Source organism: Pituophis catenifer, unplaced genomic scaffold (genome assembly GCF_029215685.1).
Source record: "Pituophis catenifer annectens isolate HBS135680 unplaced genomic scaffold, rPitCat1.0.hap2 SCAF_13, whole genome shotgun sequence".
In the NCBI taxonomy this organism is placed as follows: Eukaryota; Metazoa; Chordata; class Lepidosauria; order Squamata; family Colubridae; genus Pituophis; species Pituophis catenifer.
This window is the reverse complement of record NW_027256893.1, coordinates 8131713-8153402: the sequence shown is the minus strand read 5'-3', so window position 1 is coordinate 8153402 and position 21690 is coordinate 8131713. Positions and strand designations below refer to the sequence as shown.

The window sequence follows — 21690 nt, the reverse complement described above, 5'->3', positions numbered from 1 at the left end:
AATGGAATGGAATGGAATGGAATGGAATGGAATGGAATGGAATAGAATAGAATAGAATAGAATAGAATAGAATAGAATAGAATAGAATAGAATAGAATAGAATAACAGAGTTGGAAGGGACCTTGGAGGTCTTCTAGTCCAGCCCCCTGCTCAAGCAGGAGAACCTATACTATTTCAGACAAGTGACTGTCCAATCTCTTCTTAAAAACCTCCAGTGATGAAGCACTCACAACTTCTGATGGGAACTTCTGTTCCACTGGTTAATTGTCCTCACTGTTAGGAATTTTCTCCTTAATTCCAGGTTGCTTTTCTCCTTGAATAGTTTCCATCCATCGTTTCTTTGTCCTATGCTCTGGTGCTTTGTAGAATAAGTCGACCCCCTCTTCTTTGTGGCAGCCCCTCAAATACTGGAGCACTGCTATCATGTCCCCCCTTAGTCCTCCTTTTCTCTAGACTGGCCAAACCCAAATCCTGCAGCCGTTCTCCATATGTTTTAGTCTCCAGGCCTTTTCCCAGCAAGCTCTGCAGGGACAGGTAGAGGAAGACGTGGGTGTGGAGGTATTTCTCTTATATTGGGGTGAAAAGGTGAGGAACAGGACAGATTTGGAGTTTTGCAAGCATGACGTGGGAGACCTTTGGTTGGTAGAAGACAAACTAGCTCACCAGGAGGCTTCTCTATTAACTCTCTGTGGAGCTCAGGAAACCTTCTGGCAAAGAGGCAACTGCTTTGCTTTTCCATAAACCCCATTTTCTAGGAAATTGAGTTGACTTTCCCGGTGGGCTGTTTATTGAAAGAAACGTTGCGTCATCATTTTGCATCCTCGGGACCAGACGATTGCATTCTTCCCCAGAATGGCCAAGTTCACAGACTGCCACAAAATGGGGGGGTTGCGTTGCAAATTCCTTTTGGGAGACATCTGTTTTCTTCTGGTATAAATAGGACAATGTAATTGCAGCTGGCCAAGATTTTTAAAAAACAAAAAACAACACAGAAAGAGGCGGACACAGCAATAAAACAAAACAAAAAACAAGGACATCTTCCAAGACTTTGCAAAGTTGTTGTCTGGCCTCTCTTCCCCCTTATTTCTGTTATTTATGTCTGGCAACTTCAACTTATTTATTCTTTCCCTTTTTTGTGTTGTTTTTTTCTTCTCTCCCTTCCTGCGACAGCCGGGACAATTCTCCAAGCCTGAAGGAAATTCGGAATGGCTGCCAGCAGCCTTGCGACCGCAAGCCCAATCTGCCTCTTCGTCTTCTCCACACCAGCCCTGACCTGATGTCCCGGGAAGCTACGCTGGCTGAATCCCGCCTCAAGTCAGTCATTGTCACGTCCAATGAGATCCACGTGGAGGTGGAACGCAACAACATGGCCAACCAGAAGATGACCGCCAGCGTCGGCAACGACAGCGAGCCCAACCTGATCGACTGTTTGATGGTCAGCCCCACCTGCAGTAGCATTAGCATCGAACTCAGCGCTCAGGCCGACCGTATCCTCGGCTGCTTTGTGGAAATACTCAAGATGCTGTGAGTTGCCCTTCTCCACGGCTTTCCAGACAGCCCACATGAGTTTCTCGGGTTCCTGTGGGGGAGCGTGGGGGCACATGCACACCCAGTGGCCTCCTTTCTCTCTCTCTTTTTTAAAATAATGTTTATTGAAATTTCCAACATTTAGAATAGAATAGAATAACAGAGTTGGAAGGGACCTTGGAGGTCTTCTAGTCCAACCCCCTGCTTAGGCAGGAAACCCTACACCACTTCAGACAAATGGTTATCCAACATCTTCTTAAAAATTTCCAGTGTTGGGGCGTTCACAACTTCTGCAGGCAAGTTGTTCCATTTATTAATTGTTCTAACTGTCAGGAAATTTCTCCTTAGTTCTAAATTGCTTCTGTCCTTGATTAGTTTCCACCCATTGCTTCTTGTCCTGCCCTCAGGTGCTTTGGAGAATAGCTTGACTCCCTCTTCTTTGTGGCAGCCCCTGAGATATTGGAAGACTGCTATCATGTCTCCCCTAGTCCTTCTCTTCATCAAACTAGACACACCCAGTTCCTGCAACAGTTCTGCATATGTTTTAGCCTCCACAAACACAAGACACAAATTTACACTTATAACAGCTTTTCCATGCCAATATCTATAGCTTTCGTAACAGTCATATTTACATAAATCCTACTTCTATATATCACTATCCCAAGTTATATCCTCATTTAAGTTATAGTTACATCTTCTCGCAAATCGATATCCTATATTTCTTATAAATTTTACAATTTATATATTACACTTTTACATCTTATACCTTAAGTTTTACATTTGCTCTCAAGCCAGGAATACCATCTGTTCCAAATTTGATAGTACTCGGTTTCTTCCCTCTCCTTCATTTCCATAGACAGTCTATCCATCTCTGCACATTCATAAATTTTCCTTATTATAATTTGGTCTGGAGGTGTATCTGTTTGTTTCCAATTCTGTGCTACTTGCGGTTAAGATATGTAATGTTAAATATTGTAGTTCTTTCCCCGTTTTCCCATCAAAAATACCCAGAAGAAACAGTTCCGGCCTCAATGCTATCCTTTGTTCGGTTATTTCTTCCAGCCACTTTCTTATCTTACACCAATATTTTTTAAACTTGGGGCAGGTCCACCACATGTGGTAGAACGTTCCCTGCTTATAGCCACATTTCCAGCACTCCGGCGATTGGTTTGAGAACATCTTGGCCAATCTGGCTGGTGGCAAATGCAGTGGCCTTCTTTCTCAACGTCAGCAAGAAGCCCATGAAACTATGGCAGGTGTGCCGTTTCCACCACGTCTTGGGAAGTAGATGGTCTCAATGGGAGTCGTCGAGCCAGTCCATTGCTTTCTTTTCCTCCTCCATCTTCCCAGAGTCTTCTTGCCGCCGGGTTTCGGATCAGCTTTCAGGGCTCAGGACCCCGGACAGCACCCCAATATCCAGGGAGCTGGTGAATTAATCCAGATTTGGGTTAATGTCAGGATTCCAAGTAACACCCCCAACAAAATAAATCTCCGAGGCTTGAGTTTCCTCAAAGTTACATTTTATTAGAGATGTCATATTGGCACCTCTGGGAAAACCCGAATCTGAAAGTTTCCAGGTTTTCTTCACCCAAAGGAAAGTTCAAGTCCCTGCCCAACACCCACAAGTCCATCACATGGTCCAATCAAAGCACTGTCCCGACTGGACAGTGCCTCCCAGTTCCAAACCTCCAGATGCAGGGCAAGTTGGCCTTGACTTTCTGAGAAAGGAATGTTATTATGACTATATATCACCCTGGCTCCATACAATTCCCCCCTCCCAGTTTCCCACAGTAGTAAACATGGCAGGTCTGAAGGCCCAATGAAAAAGATGCTTCCAGGCCTGACAGCAGGTAGCATAGTAGTAAATCTAACGTCGTTCCTCAAGGGTCCAATCCTGCTGGTGGAACTCCGAAAAGATGCTCCTCACACTGACTTTCCAAACAGTCCTTCCTTGGTTTAGTGTGCCTATACATGCATGTCTATGCACATGTGTGCATTTCCACCTGTCTTCTTCTCAATTTCAGCAGGAATCCCATGAAACAAGCAGATAGCATAGCAGTAAATCTAATGCTGTTCCTCAAGGATGGATGTTCAACGCAGCAGCTAATCCTGCTGGTGGAACTCTATAAATGATATTCCTAAACAGTGCACATGACTTTCTTGGGTTAAATGCCCTTGTATATGCATGTGTGTGTGTGCACATGTGCATTTCTACCTGCCTTCTTTTCAACATCAAGAGGAATCCCATGAAAAGTGCAAATAGCATAGTAGTAAATCTAACACTGTTCCTGGGTGTTGGAAGAGGTATCTAGTCCTGCTGGTGGAATTCCAAAATTAGCATGAAGGATGAAGGGGGTCATTTTCATTTGCATGTTGACCCCTTAGCACATGTCACAGGTCAGATGGAGCCTGTGTTTCTGTTTCTAATCCCAGCAACTCTTGTTCCATTGGAGGATTATATAGAGTAACAAGTTTGTGTTAAGTCAGCACTACTTCCTTGCAAAAGGCAACAGAACTGCAGATTGCAGGTTCAACAATAACAAGAAATGGAATTAACATAGATAAAACACATGGTGGACAGAGGAGACTATTAGGTTTTTCACCATCAGGCCAATTAAAAAAAGTTGGAAGTTGAATAAATGAAGTTGGACTTGGATAGCCGTTGCTAGGTACTCTCTAAGGTGCTGAAACTATGATTTCCAGAATTCGCATCTAGGATAGTCAATGACCAGGAGGGTTGAGTTATTGGAAGTCTCATCTGGGTAGCTCCAAGGGCATCAGGTTAAAGAAGGCGCCAGAGACTAAGGTTAAACTCATGCACAAACACAACACCAAACTATGCTGGCTAGAAATATAGCTTATTCACAGCAGTAAATTCTGCATGGAGTTTAAGCTAATTGTGTTTTTCTAATTACAGATCAGATTACGAAGATTGGAGACCAGCTCTGGCCAGTTTGCTCCAGCCCATCCCGTTCCCCAAAGAGTAAGTTTTTGTTTTTTGGATGTTTTATTTGCTTATTTCCCTGGTAGATAGCTTGCATTAGTCAGAGCGAACTACTAACTAAGATTTAATAGGAGAGATGTAGCTTATAGCTAAGATTTGTCTGTAAATCAGGGAAAATGGTAGTTAGTCAGAACAAGAACACATTTGTTTTCTTTATTTTAAATACATATATTTTGCAGTTCTGGGGCATCCTCACTACTAATATTAGTTAACAGTCAACACAACTGTTAACTGTTCAAAATACAGTAAAATTCTATACAGTGTAACCAAAACAGCAGTGAGAGGTCTAATCGTAAAGCAAAGGCATTAAAATCTGAATCGATATTTTTTTGCCTTTGTAATACAAAAAAAACCCCCACAGCGTTCCACCATTTAAACTGCAGCCACAAAGAACATAGTTGTAGCAGTTTACCTTTTTCTTTCTCCCTCTTTAAAAAAAAAAAAAAAAAAAGATATGCGCAAAGCTGCAAATTAAAATAATTTTGAAAATGTCAAAACAATGACTAGTGTATAATTGCACAAGGACTTACATGATCACCCCCTGAGCTTTTGTGAGATTTGAAAGGTGGACCTCCTAGGTTTTCACAGAAGAGTAGTCATTAACTGAGAATAGCAATAGCATTAGCATTTAGACTTATATACCGCTTCACAGCGCTTTTACAGCCCTCTCTAAGCGGTTTACAGAGTCAGCCTATTGCCCCCAACAATCTGCATCCTCGTTTTACTCACCACGGAAGGATGGAAGCCTAAGTCAACCCTGAGCCCTGTCAGGATCAAACTCCTGGCAGTGGGCAGAGTTAGCCTGCAATACTGCATTCTAACCCCAGCATCACCAAGGAAAGGAAGGTGAAGGAGAGGGAGGGAGGGAGGAAGAAGGGACGGACAGACAGATGGACGGACGAATGAACAAAGGGCAATATCAATAGCACTTAGACTTCTATACCACTTCACAGTGCTTTACAGCCCGCTCTCTAAGCGGTTTACAGAGTCAGCCTATTGCCCCCAACAATTTGGGTCCTCATTTTACCCACCATGGAAGGATGGAAGGCTGAGTCGATCCTGAGCCCTGTCAGGATCAAACTCCTGGCAGTGGGCAGTTAGCCTGCAATACTGCATTCTAATCCCAGCATCACCAAGGAAAGGGAGGGAGGGAAGGAGGGAGGGAGGGAGGAAGGAAGGAAGGAAGGAAGGAAGGAAGGTAGGTGAAGGAGAGGGAGGGAGGAAGAAAGGAGGGAGGGAGGGACGGATGGACAGACGAACATGAATGAAGACAGATGAATGAATGAAGGGCAATATTAATAGCACTTAGACTTCTATACCGCTTCACAGTGCTTTTATAGCCCTCTCTAAGCGGTTTACAGAGACAGCCTCTTGCCCCCCAACAATTTGGGTCCTCATTTTACCCACCTCGGAAGGATGGAAGGCTGAGTCAACCTTGAGCCTGGTGAAATTTGAGCTGCCAAATTGCAGGCAGCCGGCAGTGAGCAGAAGTAGCCTGCAGTACTGCACTCTGACCATTGCACCACCATGGCCACAGGGAAGGTTGTCAGACCCACCTAAATCTTAAAAAATGGCAGTTCCAGCCTCAGACGTAGGTGGAAGAAGGGACTTCTCAAAACATGGAAACGAAAAGTAAACATGGTCCTTTGTCGGGATCAAACAAGAGATCAGCAGATGGTTGTCTCAGCAGATGATGTATTAGGACAAGACTAGCCCCACCGAAAGAAGACGCATCAAACCACATGTCGTTCCGCAAACAGAGTGTTTGAATCCAGCGAAACAGTTCCTGATTGTCCCTCTGAAGCTTATTAATGACACCAGTGTTTATGAAATGAAGATCTCTCTGCGGGGTGAACATTACAGCCTATAATCATCCAATTTGCAAGCTTAAGGCTCCCTGGGGAGCCTGGTGCCTTGGAAGGCCCCATTTTTTTTTTTAACCAATGTGCCTGTTCTTCTGAAAGACTAGGGAGAAAAGGAGAGAGGCCTTTGGTGTCATTTATCTGAGTTGGGTTGGGTTTTTTTTTTTCACCAAGGACCCCAGGGCAGAGCGAGAATGTGATGCAAGGAGCTCTCTCTCTGCAAGTGACCATTAATTGCTTTGCTAATGTTAATCAGAGGCGATGGGCCTTAATTGCAGTGCAATTAACAAACACACCTGGGACATGAATCAAGCTGAAAATCCTGTTTACGAATGCATGGTTTTGGTCTCCTGGACCTAGAAATTTCCATTTGCGTCTTTGATGACACAACTGCTCTTTCTTTCTTTCTTTCTTTCTTTCTTTCTTTCTTTCTTTCTTTCTTTCTTTCTTTCTTTCTTTCTTTCTTTCTTTCTTTCTTCCTTCCTTCCTTCCTTCCTTCCTTCCTTCCTTCCTTCCTTCCTTCCTTCCTTCCTCTTGTCTTCCTTCCTCTCTCTCTTCTTCCTTCCTTTCTTCCTTCCTTCCTCTCCCTCCTTTCTTTCTTTCCTTCCTTCCTTCCTTTTTCTTTCTTCCTTTCTTCCTTCCTTCCTTCCTTCCTTCCTCTCTCTTGTCTTCCTTCCTTCTCTCTCTTCTTTTTTCCTTCTTTCTTTCCTTCTTTTCTTCCTTCCTTCCTTCCTTTCCTCCTTTCCTTCCTTCTTTCCTTCCTTCCTTCCTCTTTCTTTCTTTCCCTCCGTGTCTCTCTCTCTCTCTCTCTCTCTCTCTCTCTCTCTCTCTCTCTCTCTCTCTCTCTCTCTCTCTCTCTCTCTCTCTCTCTCTCTCTCTTTCTCCCAATGTATCTTAAGGATGGATCAACTCCCTTTTAAGCCTCCAGGGTTCCATACAGTAGTTTTGCATGGATTGAAGTTTGGGGAGGCTACGGTCTTGTTGGAGGAAATTTTGAGACCATTTCCTGTCTTTTTTTCAAAAAAAATAACTCATAGGTGCATTGGGCACACTGGATGTGTAATGCACTTATCCATTTCATATTGAAAATTAGCACAATGTCTCTTGTAGTTTGCTCCAGTGCTGCAGTGGCCTAGAGTTGGAGCTCTCGCCTCACAATCAGGAGGTTGTGAGTTCAATCCTAGGTAGAGGTGGATATTTCTCTCTCTGGGCACGTTGAGAATATATCTGCTGAATATAACTCCGCATTGGCGACAGGAGGGGCATCCGGCCAGTAAATACTCAGCTCAGTTCAGTTGCCAAGACTCCATCCCACAAGGGATTATGGGGTCCTTAAAAGAAGATGATGATGTCTCTTGTAGTTTGCTCGCACTATTGTTGGATATTTCCTTCCTGCCCAATTTTAGACTTTGCAAGACTCTGAAATGCTCATCCAAAGAACGCCAATTGCCCAGCTTTGCTCTTGAAGATATTAACTTCAAGATATTAATCTAAGTTTAGATCAGGTTGAGTTGGCTTTGGGTCACAGTGTCTCTGGGATGACAGTGGTCTAGAGACTACAGGCGGTAATTGAAGCTCATCCTAATAATCTGGAAGTTGAGTCATGGTAACTGGATTTATTTCCTTGTTGGTTTGAGACATTTCGCTGCCCATCCAAGCAGCTTCTTCGGTCTGAACAAGTTGGCTAGGGCAGGGGTCTGCAACTTTAAACAATCAAAGAGCTATTTGGATCCGTTTCCCAGAGAAAAGAAAACACCGGGAGCCACAAAACCCTTCCCGTGCCTGACTATTTCTTGAGTGGCCACAAAACTAGCATATGTAGTTGAATTAAACTATATATGTTTTCTTCTGAAACTTTTCTTTTCTTGGATTTATCCATGGTTGGCCTACCGGGGGTTGAAAAGCTCAATAAATCGTGTGCTGGCGGGTGTCGCACTTTGGCGGTTCTGACGCATATTTTGAGTGGTAGGGAGCCGCAGCAGAGGGATGAAAGAGTCACATGCGGCTCCAGAGCCGCAGGTTGCTGACCCTCAGGCTAGGGGAATCTGGAGAAGAAACCTTGAGGTTGGGGCGGAAATACCCCTAAGATTTTTAGGAGTTGGATGTTCTAATAACTCTCTGCCCACCCTAATCAACTTGTTCAGACTGAAGAAGCTACTTGGATGGGTAACAAAATGTCTCAACCAAACCAAGAAAATAAGCCCAGTTGCTATGACAATTCTGCCTGGCTGATGGAGAATCTTCATCAACATTCTAATAATGTTTTTTTACTGAATTCCTCATTTTACTTCCCATCTCCTCACCAATTAGGGGCAGACTCAAAAAAAATGACAATAACCAAAATTCACTGAATTGGCTTGCTTGGTTAATTTCTCACATCTTCATAAACACATACATGGACTGATTTTTTTTTTTGGTGCTCAAACCATTTGTTCTTTAAAAGAACAAATTCCTAAGCATGAAAACTCCATCAGGTCTACCTCATGTATCTCATGATAACTACATTGGGATAGTGCAGGGCTTCAAATCTTATTAGAAAGTGATCTCTGAACCATGTAAGTCATAAATGCAGTTTCTGCATGTGGCTCATTAAAGCATCTGGGTAGCTGGGCCGATGCAGCTACTTTAATGAACCTCAAAAAAAAGTTTCATGTTTGCACTCTTCTGTTGCTCCTTCTGAATTAAATCCCAAGTATCCTACAGCCCTAAATCTTAATCAACAAATTAGAAAACCTTTCTATCAAGGGTTTGCTCATCCAAAGGCTGTTTTTGTTCAGGTTTACCTGTGCTTTTAGCTTTATTTTGTTTTATTAAAAGAGTGTTTCTCCCTTTCCTTCTACTTGTTTTGTTCGGTTTGAAATGGTGTCATGTGCTAACAGTGTTCCCCACAACATAATGACTCTCCTTAAAGCCACTGGCCAGAAAAGCTAAAATGATGGGATTAATAGTCCAGCACATCTGAGAGGACAAGAGACAATGTAGCTCCTAAGTCTATTGCTGAGCACATTGTAAGCCGCCCTGAGTCTTCGGAGAAGGGCGGCATATAAATCAAATTAAAAAAAAAAAAAAAAGTCATTTCTTGATATGCATTGGTTCTATAGGTTTTGTATTATTATTGTTGTTATTGTTGTTGTTGTTTTGGGGAGGAACACCTCCCTAATACTCCTGTGTTTTCATTTCAGGGCTCTTGCACACGAGAAGTTCACAAAGTAAGTGCTTCCTTGCTTGAAATAATCTCCTGTAGTGATGCAAACTGGGTTGATCCAGCCTTTCACAACACAGAAGTTTGAAAACTCTGTGGCAGACTCCTCGTTGTAAAGGCTAAAAAGAGACACCCCACCACCAGGTGTGGGATTCAAAAATTTTAGCCACTGGTACTCTGCCTGGTTGCTGGGTGGGCGTGGCCTACTCAGCCTCCTGCACCACGGTAGGAGGGGGGGTTGTTTTTGCCCTCCCCAGGCTTCGGAGGCTTTCCTTGAGCCTCCGAGAGGGCGAAAATGGCCTCCCCCGGGCTCTGGGGGCCCTCTGGTGGCCGGAAATAGGCCAGTTTCTGGAACTTCCAGGAGGCCTGTTTTTCGCCTTCCCAGAGCCTCCACGCGGGCCCTGCACTTACCTGGCATTCAAAACAAGCTATGTGGAGACTCCTGGGAGGGAGGGGAGAAGTGGGCAGGGCCAGCCAGTCCTTGCATTTGGCGAACCAGATGTTAAATTAGCATCCGGTTTGCCCGAAACTGTCTGAACCAGCTGAATCCCACCCCTGCCCCCCCCCATCCACTACACCTCCTCCATTCATAAAAATGGAGGAATTGCAACTCTGGATCTTCCTCTGCCACTCAAAAAGATCACACTTCCCTCAAGGGCCGTTCTGTCAGCGGTTTATGATGCAAGAGCACCCAGTCTGAAAGTCTCCATTTTCTTAGCTGGATTATTTTGGCTCCCAATTTTAGCAGGATCGAATCATGCTCCCAGCCATTAGACAAGAACACCCTTTCCCTGCAGCAATTTCCAAGGAAGGATGCTCAAAGTCAGGGCCGTCAAACTCCCGGCTTGCGGGCCGGATGCGTCACATGCTGGGCACGTCCACGCCCTGGTTTAGCGAAGGGGAAAAAAAAGAGTCCCGATACGTCACGTGACGCCACCGTGACAACATGAGTTTGACACCCCTGCTCAAAGTGATGATGGAAGGATGCTTTTATCAGTCAGCTGGAGCAGGTCAGGAAGAGAGGTTCTAGACTAGCCATTTAGCTTTAACGCTTGTTTTCTACATGCGAGGAATTGTAGAATCGTAGGTCTTCACAAGATGTTTATAAGCTAAGGAGAATAGGACAAGAAAATCCTGCTGATGATGTTACTTAGTCTGGTAACGAAATGTTCAGAAACTAAATCAGAGACTCTAGAAAGGGTGCAGAGAAGAGCAACAAAGATGATGAGGGGACCGGAGGCTAAAAACATATGAAGAACGGTTGCAGGAACTGAGTATGTCTAGTTTGATGAAAAGAAGGACCAGGGGAGACATGATAGCAGTCTTCCAATATCTCAGGGGCTGCCCCAAAGAAGAGGGAATCAAGCTCTTCTCCAAAGCACCTGAGGGCAGGGCAGGAAGCAATGGGTGGAAACTAATCAGGGAGAGAAGCAACTTAGAACTAAGGAGAAATTGCCTGACAGTTACAACAATGAATCAGTGGAACAACTTGCCTCCAGAAGTTGTGAATGCTCCAACACTGGAAATTTTTAAGAAGATGTTGGATAACCATTTGTCTGAAGTGGTGTAGGGTTTGCTGCCTAAGCAGGGGGTTGGACTAGAAGACCTCCAAGGTCCCTTCCAACTCTGTTTATTCTATTCTATTCTATTCTATTCTATTCTATTCTATTCTATTCTATTCTATTCTATTCTATTCTATTCTATTCTATTCTATTCTATTCTAAACTGAAACGAGCTTGGAGAGCAAACATTGCCAAAACAGGTCTTCTTGGCCAACTCCCCACCCAAGGCAGAAATCCTTATTATCCCATCCTGGACAAACGAATCAAGGATTCCAAACGTCCTCCTTCCCACGCATAGAATTCCCCCTTGGCTCACATCCAAAGGTTTATATGGTCTCCAGAGGGTCTCCAGCTGTGGGTTTGTCTGGCTAAAAGAAGCTGTGGAATGGGCAAGGGATCTCCAGGCATTCAAACTCCAGCGTTTTCCAATCCCCGAGGATTAAAGCCCTTGCAATCGTGGATGGATTCTAGGCTGTCAGAAGATCTTTTCCCACTGTGTAAAGCCCCAGTTCAGGAGAACGTAATCGTCCCCTCCACATTTCCTTGTAACTTTTCACTTAGCACATAATCAAAATGAAATGCAACAGCTGTGCTCTGTATTTCTTTGGAGATGACCAACTGCATACTTCTCTCTTTCTTCCTCCCCCCCCCCCTTTCTTTTTTCTTTTTGTCTGTTTCCAGAGAGCTGAAGTACGTCATTCAAAGATTTGCAGAAGACCCAAGACAAGAAGTAAGTTTTCCGTCCAGCGTAGCACCAAAAAAAAAAAGGGAGATGAGTTGTTTTGTCAAAACATTCAGGCTATAAATGGCTTGGAGTTCCATGAGGCAGTTAGTTTCTCGGCTTTGATATGGTTCCTGAAAAGACTGTTTGGAGCCTGTTGCTGCCTTTTTAGAAATGATTTCATGCCTCTTTGTGTCAACATGAAACACGGTTTGGATATCTCGGATCTTTGGCTGGAATTGTTGCATCTGGAACTTTCAGTGTGAAATGAATGCTCCAGACAAATGCCTTTCGTCTCTTGAATAACCGAGACGGAACATTTGAGCCCTTGCTTGCATCATAAAAATGCCTGTTGTTGTGATGGTGGCGTGCACAAATGGGTAGTTATATCCACGTTGGTTGCAGATATGGATGGATGGATGGATGGATAGGTGGGTCGATGGATGGATGGATGGATGGATGGATAGGTGGGTGGATGGATGGGTGGGTGGATGGATGGATGGATGGATGGATGGATGGATGGGTGGGTGGGTAGATGGATGAATGGATGGATGGATAGGTGGGTGGGTGGGTGGGTGGGTGGATGGATGGATGGATAGATGGGTGGGTGGATGGATGGATAGGTGGATGGATGGATGGATGGATGGATGGATGGATGGATGGATGGATGGATGGATAGCTGGGTGGGTAGATGGATGGATGGATGGATAGGTGGGTGGGTGGGTGGGTGGATGGATCGATGGGTGGGTAGATGGATGGGTGGGTGGGTAGATGGATGGATGGATGGATGGATGGATGGATGGATGGATGGATGGATGGATGGATAGGTGGGTGGGTGGATGGATGGGTGGATGGGTGGGTAGGTGGATGGGTGGGTGAGTGGGTGGATGGATGGATGGGTGGATGGGTGGGTGAATGGATAGATGATCAACATAAGAGGAGATATTTGTGTTGAGCACCCAGGACAGAGTCCCAATGTTTTAAAACATTTGGATGGAGAACCTGCATTCTTCAGAAACCCCAGACCTGCAATGGTTGGGTAACTGCAACAGATATATAAAACTTTCACTTGGCAGGAGACAAAGTCACCTTCTCCTTCTTTCCCCTCAGCTCCAGGGTTTAGATCACAGGGTCCATTTTGCAGAACTCCTTGCCCTGCTGCAGATTGGAAGAAGAGTGTTCCAATGGAACACCCGGTGCCTAACCAGGAGCAAGTCAGAAAACCTTTTATTGCTGAGCTTTTATTGCTGGGTACCCATCCAATGAGAAGGAATGTCCTTTACTGCAAGGCTGGAGCATCTTATACTGCACCTCCTATGAGCCTCATCAGCAGGAGCAACCAGGAGGGATGCTGGGAACAGGAACTGGGCAGTATCTAGAGCTCCACAGGTCTTCACCTTTCTTCTTCCTTTCTCTGCAGCATTATTTTGAAGGCCACCTTCTCATGTGTCTTTCTTCTACCAGGTCCATTCCTGTTTGCTGAGCGTGAGGGCCGGCAAGGATGGCTGGTTCCAGCTCTACAGCCCTGGTGGTGTGGCATGTGATGATGATGGGGAACTGTTTGCCAGTATGGTACGTGCCAGTTCTTCAACAATCTCTTTTCGGTGTCACGTCGTCAGCTTTGCAAGATGATCCAGATAGGAAACTCAACCAGATCAGCTAATTCTATTTTATTGTAAGGCTACATTGACAGAACCTTGCAAGTCTCAAAGGACATCTCTCCCCCACCCTCCACCCCTTTTACAGCCCAAGAAACTAGGGAGAGTCCCTTCTGATATGTTTGCCTGCTGCCATTCCTTTTGTGGGCTAAGTTGCCTTTTTCTCCTACCACTCCCCTGGCTGTGATTCTTCCCCCTGTCTCCCAAGGCCATTCCCACTTACCATTGCAGTCTGATTGCATTCACAATATACCAAACTTAACAGTTCTCGTGCTAGATATAGGATACTCATTCACTCATCTCCTATTTAAAGTCGAAGTAAAGGTAAAGGTTCCCCTCGCACATATATGCTAGTCGTTGCGGTGCTCATCTCTGTTTCAAAGCCGAAGAGCCAGCACTCTCCAAAGACGTCTCCGTGGTCATGTGACTGGCATGACTCAATGCCAAAGGCACACGGAACGCTGTTACCTTCCCACCAAAGGTGGTCCCTATTTTTCTACTTGCATTTTTTACATGCTTTCGAACTGCTAGGTTGGCAGAAGCTGGGACAAGTAACAGGAACTTACCCCATTACGCAGTGCTAGGGATTTGAACTGCTGAACTGCCAATCGACAAGTTCAGCTTCTTAGCCACTGAGCCACTGCGTCCCCTAAAGCCTACGTCTTCACAAAGGAGAGACAAACACTCCACATTATGTACAGGCACAGATTTTCCCCCTCTGAGCTGGAACAAAAATGTTTTGGTCCTTTTAGAACAAGAGCAGAAGTTGGCCACCAGAAGTAGATGAAGGAGCAGAGAAAGAATCTCCTAAGACTGGTAGTCACGAGAAATTAAAGAGAGAAGCAAGTTGCCTTTTGTATTAAGAATGGACTTGTCTATAACCTAGTTATCTATTTTCTTAGAGATAGAGCAAGAGGCGTGGTGGCGCAGTGGTTAGAATGCAGTATTGTAGGCTAATTCACTGCTCACAGGAGTTCGATCCTGACTGGCTCAAGGTTGACTCAGCCTTCCATCTTTCCGATGTCGGTAAAATGAGGACCCAGATTGTTGGGGGCAATAGGCTGACTCTGTAAACCACTTAGAGAGGGCTGTAAAACTCTTATGAAGCAGTATATAAATTTGAAGTGCTATTGCTAAGTGTAATCAGAAAACTAGAATTTTCAACTTGGAGCATCCCCTTCCCTTAAGCGTTTTCCAAAGATGTAGCTCCCAACACTTACCATCTTACGCCTGAGTGGCGTAGGAGGCTAATGCCTCCTACTAAGGCAGCATTTAACATCCAGCTGCCTGCAATTACTGCGAGTTCAATTCTCACCAAGCTCAAGGTCAACTCAGCTTTCCATCCTTTCTAAGGTGGGTAAAATGAAGACCCGGTTTGTGGGGGCAATAAACTGACTTTATACAACAGTATGAAGGCTATTGCTTAACGCATTGTAAGCTGCCCTGAGTCTCCAGAGAAGGGCGGCATATAAAAATAAATAAAAATTAAAAAATTAAAAAATCTCAAGCTGGGTTGAGAGCAATAGATAATTCCATATATCTGGAAGACATTCATTTAGGGAAGTCTGGACTGGATTTAAAACATTCTTGTGAGATTTGTCCATTTGCCTTCTTTGGCTGCATTGGAAAAAGAGCCAATGTTTTGTGTGTGTGTATTTGTGTTTTTCTCACTTGAACCTTCCTTTCCTCCTGCAGGTTCACATTTTAATGGGCTCCTGCTACAAGACAAAGAAGTTTCTCCTTTCCTTGGCTGAGAACAAACTGGGGCCTTGCATGTTGCTGGCACTGAGAGGCAACCAAACCATGGTGGAGGTAAGGCTGCCGTTATCCCTTGGTCAATTTGCCATGTCAGAAGGAAGCAGATGTTTCACGCCTGCATTTGGTCTGTCCTTCCTTTGACAAAGAAATACCCCAAACAGCTCTGTGCAGGGACCACTCGGGGAAAGAAGCAGTGATCACAAGTTTTAAAAACACAGCAGATCAACAGGGAATGGTGCAAACGTATCTATCTCTACTCAGAAGTAGACCTGGTTGTGTTTAGTGTGATTCTCTTCCAGTGAATGGGAGAGACGGTGCGATAGGATGGGTAAAGGGCTGTCTCGGGTTCAAGCAGGGGTGGGATTCTGCCGGTTCTGACAAACTGGATGCTAATTTTACATCTGGTTCGCCGAACTGATAGTTGCAAGGACTGGCTGGCCCCACCCACCTCTCCCCTCCCTCCCAGGAGTCTCCACGTGGCCCATTTTGGATGTGAGGTAAGTGCAGGGCCCACGCAGAGGCTCTGGGAGGGTGAAAAATGGGCCTCTCGGAAGTCCTGAAACGGGCTTGTTTTGGGACTCCGGAGCCCAGGAGAGGCCATTTTTGCCCTCCTGGAGGCTTGGGCAAAGCCTTTGGAGCCTGGGGAGGATGAAAAACGGGCCTACCGGAAGTCTGGAAATGGGCCTGTTTATGGCCTCCGGAGCCTGGGGGAGGCTTGAGGAAAGCCTCCGGTGCCTGGAGGAGGGCGAAAACACCTCTCCCCTGCCATGGTGCAGGAGGCCGAGTAGGCCATGCCCCCATGGCCACGCCCACTGAGCAACCGGGCATAGAACTGGTTGCTAACATTTTTTCAATCCCATCCCTGGGTTCAAGCCCTTGGAAGTCAATGGATTTGGGGCCACTCACCTAGCCAAGTGTCATTTTGAGAAAAATTGGAAAGGGGAACAAAAGCGGGGCATAAATTTAATGAGGAAATAAAGAATGGGAGTATCAGCATGGCAAGAAACTTTAAAGAAACAGGTGCACAATGAAATGAAACCCTAGAAACCAGGGAATGTAAAGGCATATAAAAAGGCAAATGCAAATAGGACTTGCATTTCTTCTTCATAGAACGATCACAGAAGTTACTCTTTCCTTGGGCATCTCCACAAGAGAATTCTCAGCCCTCTCCTTGCTCCTATTTTGAATCTATATTTTCAAGGGTTCCTCTGTTCTCTTTTGGCATCTCCAGGTATTGCCACATCCACTATCCAGTCTTTTTTTTGTCTTTTTTTTAATCAACAATGGTTAAATCTGAGGTGTTACGTGGCAAGTGCTTGTCCATTTACTTTACTTCAGATTTATATACCGCCCTTCTCCCTAGGGACTCAGGACGGTGTACAGCCAAGTAAAAACACATAAATACATAATACATAATACATAGATTAAGAACAGATTAAAAGGAAATATCTCAATTTGGCCCAAAATTTAAAAAGACAAACGAATTTAAAATCATTTAAAATCATTTAAAAGGATTTGTTAGGCCAGCCCGGCTTGTTGAAAAAGGAAAGTTTTAAGGGAACGGAGTTTGGAGAATGAAATGTCTCCAAGGAAACACCCAAGTTCAAAGAACACCAAAACTCCACATTGTGGTCCTCCCCCTGCCCATCCTCCTCCTCCTCCTCCTCCTCCTCCTCCTCCTCCTCCTCCTCCTCCTCCTCGACCCCACTCCTTTCTAGCACTGATGATGTTACCTAGTTTGGGGAATGAAATGTCTCCAAGGAAACACCCAAGTTCAGAGAACACCAAAACTCCACATTGTGGTCCTCCCCCTGCCCATCCTCCTCCTCCTCCTCTTCCTCCTCCTCCTCCTCCTCCTCCTCCTCCTCCTCCTCCTCCTCCTCCTCCTCCTCCTCCTCCTCCTCCTCCTCCTCCTCCTCCTCCTCCTCCTCCTCCTCCTCCTCGACCCCACTCCTTTCTAGCACTGATGATGTTACCTAGTTTGGGGAATGAAATGTCTCCAAGGAAACACCCAAATTCAGAGAACACCAAAACTCCACATTGTGGTCCTCCCCCTGCCCATCCTCCTCCTCCTCCTCCTCCTCCTCCTCCTCCTCCTCTTCCACCCCACTCCTTCCTAGCACTGATGATGTTACCGAGTTTGGGGAATGAAATGTTTGCAAGAACACACCTAAGTTCAAAGAGGACCCTACAATCCTAATCCTCCTCCTCCGATTCCTCTACTCCATTCCTTTCTAGCACTGATGATGTTACCTAATTTGGGGAGTGAAATGTCTACAACACCACCAAGCTCAGAGAGCACCAAGGGCTGCTCCATGGTTCCTAACTTATGGGATCATGGAGAATTGAGGCGTTTGCCCATTTGGAAAGCAGACAAGAAATGCGTCTGGCCCGTGCTGTGAGCCTACCTCCAGTGATGGGCCATCCTTTCTCTCTCCTTGTCACTCAGATCCTTTGCCTGATGCTGGAATACAACATCATTGAGAACAAGGACACGCAGCTTCAGATCATCTCAACGCTGGAGAGCACTGACGTGGGGAAGAAAATGTACGAGCAGCTTTGTGACCGGCAGAGGGAACTCAAAGAGCTGGTGAGCTTCTCGGATTTATATTCCACCTCTCTACTTCCGAAGAGCAGGTGTTAACCGGTTTTCTTCCTGGGATCCAAACGTAGGATGTAACCCACATTGAAGGCCATTTCAAGACTCCTTTGAGTTAAGACTTGGCTCCTGCTGACCATGTGGATATGTGGTAGCTTTCTGAAAGAAAGAAGGGCCATTCCTCCAAGACCTGGTTTGACATACAGTTCTAGCCCACAGACTTGTTTCCTGAGGTTCTCCCATCCAAGATTTGGCCAGATGTGGTCCTGCTTAGCTTTTTCATGATCCACCCAAATTAACTAGATGCTGCCACCTGCTGGTTGGTCAGAAATTCCACACAATAAAAGAACAGACTAGAAGAATAGAATAGAATAGAATAGAATAGAATAGAATAGAATAGAATAGAATAGAATAGAATAGAATAGAATAGAATAGAATAGAATAGAATAGAATAGAATAGAATAGAATAGAATTCTTTATTGGCCAAGTGTGATTGGACACACAAGAAATTTGTCTTGGTGCATACGCTCTCAGTGTACATAAAAGAAAATATATGTTCATTAAGAGTCATAAGGTACAACACTTAATGATAGTCATAGGGAAACAGTCAATATAAATCTTAAGGATACTAGCAACAAGGTTACAGTCATACAGTCATAAGTGGGAGGGGATGGGTGATAGGAACGATGAGAAGATTAGAGAGGACTCTAAACCACAGTTAGTTAATTACCGCATTTTTCGGCGTATAAAACGCTCCAGAGTATAAGACGCACCTGCTTTTTGGGGGAAGGAAAACAAGAAAAAAAAATCTGCCTCTGCCTCTGCCTCCCAGCAATTTGCCTCCTTGCAGCAAACAGCCTGCTTTAGTTTCATTTTCATTTTCAGCACAGCCTGATTAGCACAAGGAAAAAAAAAAACCTGCCTCCTGGCAATTTGCCTCCTTGCAGCAAACAGCGGAGGCCTGCGTGGCAATAGGAAATGGCAATCCCTGCAGCCTGAAACAGCTGAGGGTTGGGAGGCCGATCCAACTGACAATCAGCTGCTTGTGCTAATCAGGCTGTGCCGAAGCTGAAACGGGCTGTTTGCTCTGCTGCTTGCTGCAAGGAGGTAAATTGCTGGGAGGCAGAGGCCAAAGGGTGGGGGCCAGTGGGTGAGCAGGGCTACACTCAGTGTATAAGACGCACCCAAATTTTCACCCTCTTTTAGAGGGGAAAAAGTCCATCTTATACTCTGAAAAATACGGTATATCGGGGGAAGTCCAACCTTGGCAACTTTTAAGACCTGGGGACTTCAACTCCCAGAATTCACCAGCCAGCCTGGGAGTTGAAGTCCATGGGTCTTAAAAGTCGCCAAGGTTGGACACGCTTATTGCAGAGAGAAGGTGTGGATTTGAACTCTGGACCTTCTGCGGACTCCATCCTATGCTTTACTGCTGTAGATCCACAGTTGTCACATTTGTAAGCGATGAATCTGTTCTTTTTGCAGCAAAGGAAAGGTGGCCCCACCAGGCTAACACTGCCATCAAAATCGACGGTGAGTTCCCCTTTCTGAATCTCGGTGTGAGCCTGAGCCTATGGGACGCGATTTTCAGAGAGCACCTGAAGGTTGTTGACGGACAAGAGGAGGAACTGCCTCGGATAGCATCCATCATTTTTGACTCCTCTTAGTGGGGCTAGTGCAGGGGTCAGTAACCTGTGGCTCTGGAGCCGCACATGGCTCTTTCGTCCCTCTGCTGTGGCAGCTCCACAATTGATAGGGCTTTCCGTTAGGACAGGTAGAGGAAAAAGGATGCCGCACTAGGAGGACACTCTATGGTGGGGGAACCAGACTTCCGGTTGGCTCCAGAATTGAACGGGGGGCTTCCGGTTAGGGCCTTTGTAGCTCTTTGAGTGTTTGAGGTTGCCGACTCCTAGGCTAGTGTGCTACACTAGCTACCTTTGAAAGTCCCAGTTTTCCTTCTGATTAAGCACTGGGGGTATTAAAAGAAAAAAGAAAAAAGGATGGCCCTGATTAAATAGGCTGCCTGTGCTATGGAAGGTGATCTTAAGAAAGTGGGTGGAGCAGTGGTGAAATGTAAAATTTGTTACTATCGATTCTGTGGGCGTGGCTTGGTGGGGGGGGTAATGTGACTGGGTGGGCGTGGCCAACTTTTTTTTTTTTTACTTTTAAAACCATTTTTTCTACAACCTCTTCAGTCGAAGAGGTTGTAAAAAATGTTTTTAAAAGACTCTGACGGTCCCAGTTGAGCCGCACGATCATCAGAGGCTTTTTTTTTTACTTTTAAAAGCATTTTTTCGGCCAAGCGGTTGTAGAAAAAATGCTTTTAAAAAAACCCAGCCTCTGATGATTGCGCTGGGCATGGGGTGGGCAGGGATTTTTGCTACCGGTTTTCCGAACCAACCGCCTCCATCGCTACCGGATCGAGTGATCCGGTCCGAACCGGGAGCATTTCACCCCTGGGGTGGAGCCTCTACCAGTTCGCCCGAATTGGATAGAACTGGCTGAATACCACCACTGGAGTAGCTTGTTTCCCCCCCCCCCAAGGATTGTTAGACAGAGGCCTGCTACACCATCCTAGGAAATGTTAAAGGTAGATGCCACTGAGGACTTTTCAATTCAGTTTGGCCTGATGCAATGGAAGAGCATTCCACATGGGTGTTTATAGAAAATTAAAACGGGGGTTCCGTGTTTCTGGATACCAGTGACACTGGCACCATCAGGAGAACATGGCCTCTTGGCCAGCAACCTTAACACGCTGAAGAGGAATGGATCTTTTAGCAAACAGGGGGGCTGTGTTAACAGAACTGAGGGTCTTTGTTGGGAGTTACAGGGTCGAAAGTTTCATTCTGTTTGGCGGTTTATGGGAAATTAAAAATGATGGGTCCAAGCTGCTAGATGCCAGTGGACTCTAGCATGGAGATGACACTCATGTTACCTTCTGGCAGAAGATACAGAACAATTAAAATTCGGACCACATGTTTTTTGAATAGTTTTTATCCCAGAGCTATAATTGCACTCAACAATGAATTAAAGGGCCACCATCAGTGAGCTGTTGGACAGCATGACTTGGTCTGTTGTGTGGATGTTTGGGTGGGTTTGGGTGGGGAATTTGTGGTGGGTGGAAGTGTGTTTGGGGATTGTTATGTATGTTGGACCTGGTCTTTGGGTCGTAAGTGAATTTCGCTGTATGGGTATACTGTGTATACATGTACAATGACAATAAAGTTATTATTATTATGTAGAAGACCTCCATATTTCCATTCCTTTTCAGTCGAAAGTCAACCTTGCTGCTTGTCATCCTCTTCTTCTCTTTCTTTCTACCTTTCTCATCATCAGATCCTGGTTTAGAGCTAGAACTTCACATAAAAGTCCAATGTGGGATAATCTGAGCCTACCCATGTGTGCCTTAAGTGAGAATTCTGGGTTATTTATTCAATGATCCATTGGTTTCTTTTCTTGACTGCCCATTCTCAAGAATCTTCCCCCAACAACAAAGTCAAAAAGTGTCAATATCTTCCTATTTGCTTCCTCAGAGTCCAGCTTTTGCTTCCATGGAGTGTCCCAGGGAATTCCATTCCTTGCACAATTCCAGTATCGGGCATTGTATAGAAGGCATGTACAGTATAATTTATAGAATTAGAGACTGCTCTGCCAATCAGTCATCATCATCTTCTTTTAACGACCCCATAATCCCTTGCGGGGTAGAGTCTGGGCAACTGAAAGGAGCCAGCAGAGTGTTCAATGTCCGGATGCCCTTTCGGTCACCAGTGCGGAGTTTTGTTCAGCAGACATCTTCT

The 21690-nt window shown here is 45.2% G+C and overlaps 1 protein-coding gene across 1 annotated transcript in view; it reads left to right on the top strand.

Annotated features, from left to right (window-relative positions):
• Window positions 1-21690, top strand: part of CMIP (c-Maf inducing protein) — a 190213-nt gene that overhangs the window by 161801 nt on the left and 6722 nt on the right. The window contains exons 10-17 of the mRNA XM_070953238.1: window positions 1171-1524; window positions 4445-4510; window positions 9576-9602; window positions 11839-11887; window positions 13343-13450; window positions 15232-15348; window positions 17744-17884; window positions 19379-19426. Of these exons, the coding sequence (XP_070809339.1) occupies window positions 1171-1524; window positions 4445-4510; window positions 9576-9602; window positions 11839-11887; window positions 13343-13450; window positions 15232-15348; window positions 17744-17884; window positions 19379-19426 (910 nt within the window). The remainder of the gene's footprint in view (window positions 1-1170; window positions 1525-4444; window positions 4511-9575; window positions 9603-11838; window positions 11888-13342; window positions 13451-15231; window positions 15349-17743; window positions 17885-19378; window positions 19427-21690) is intronic.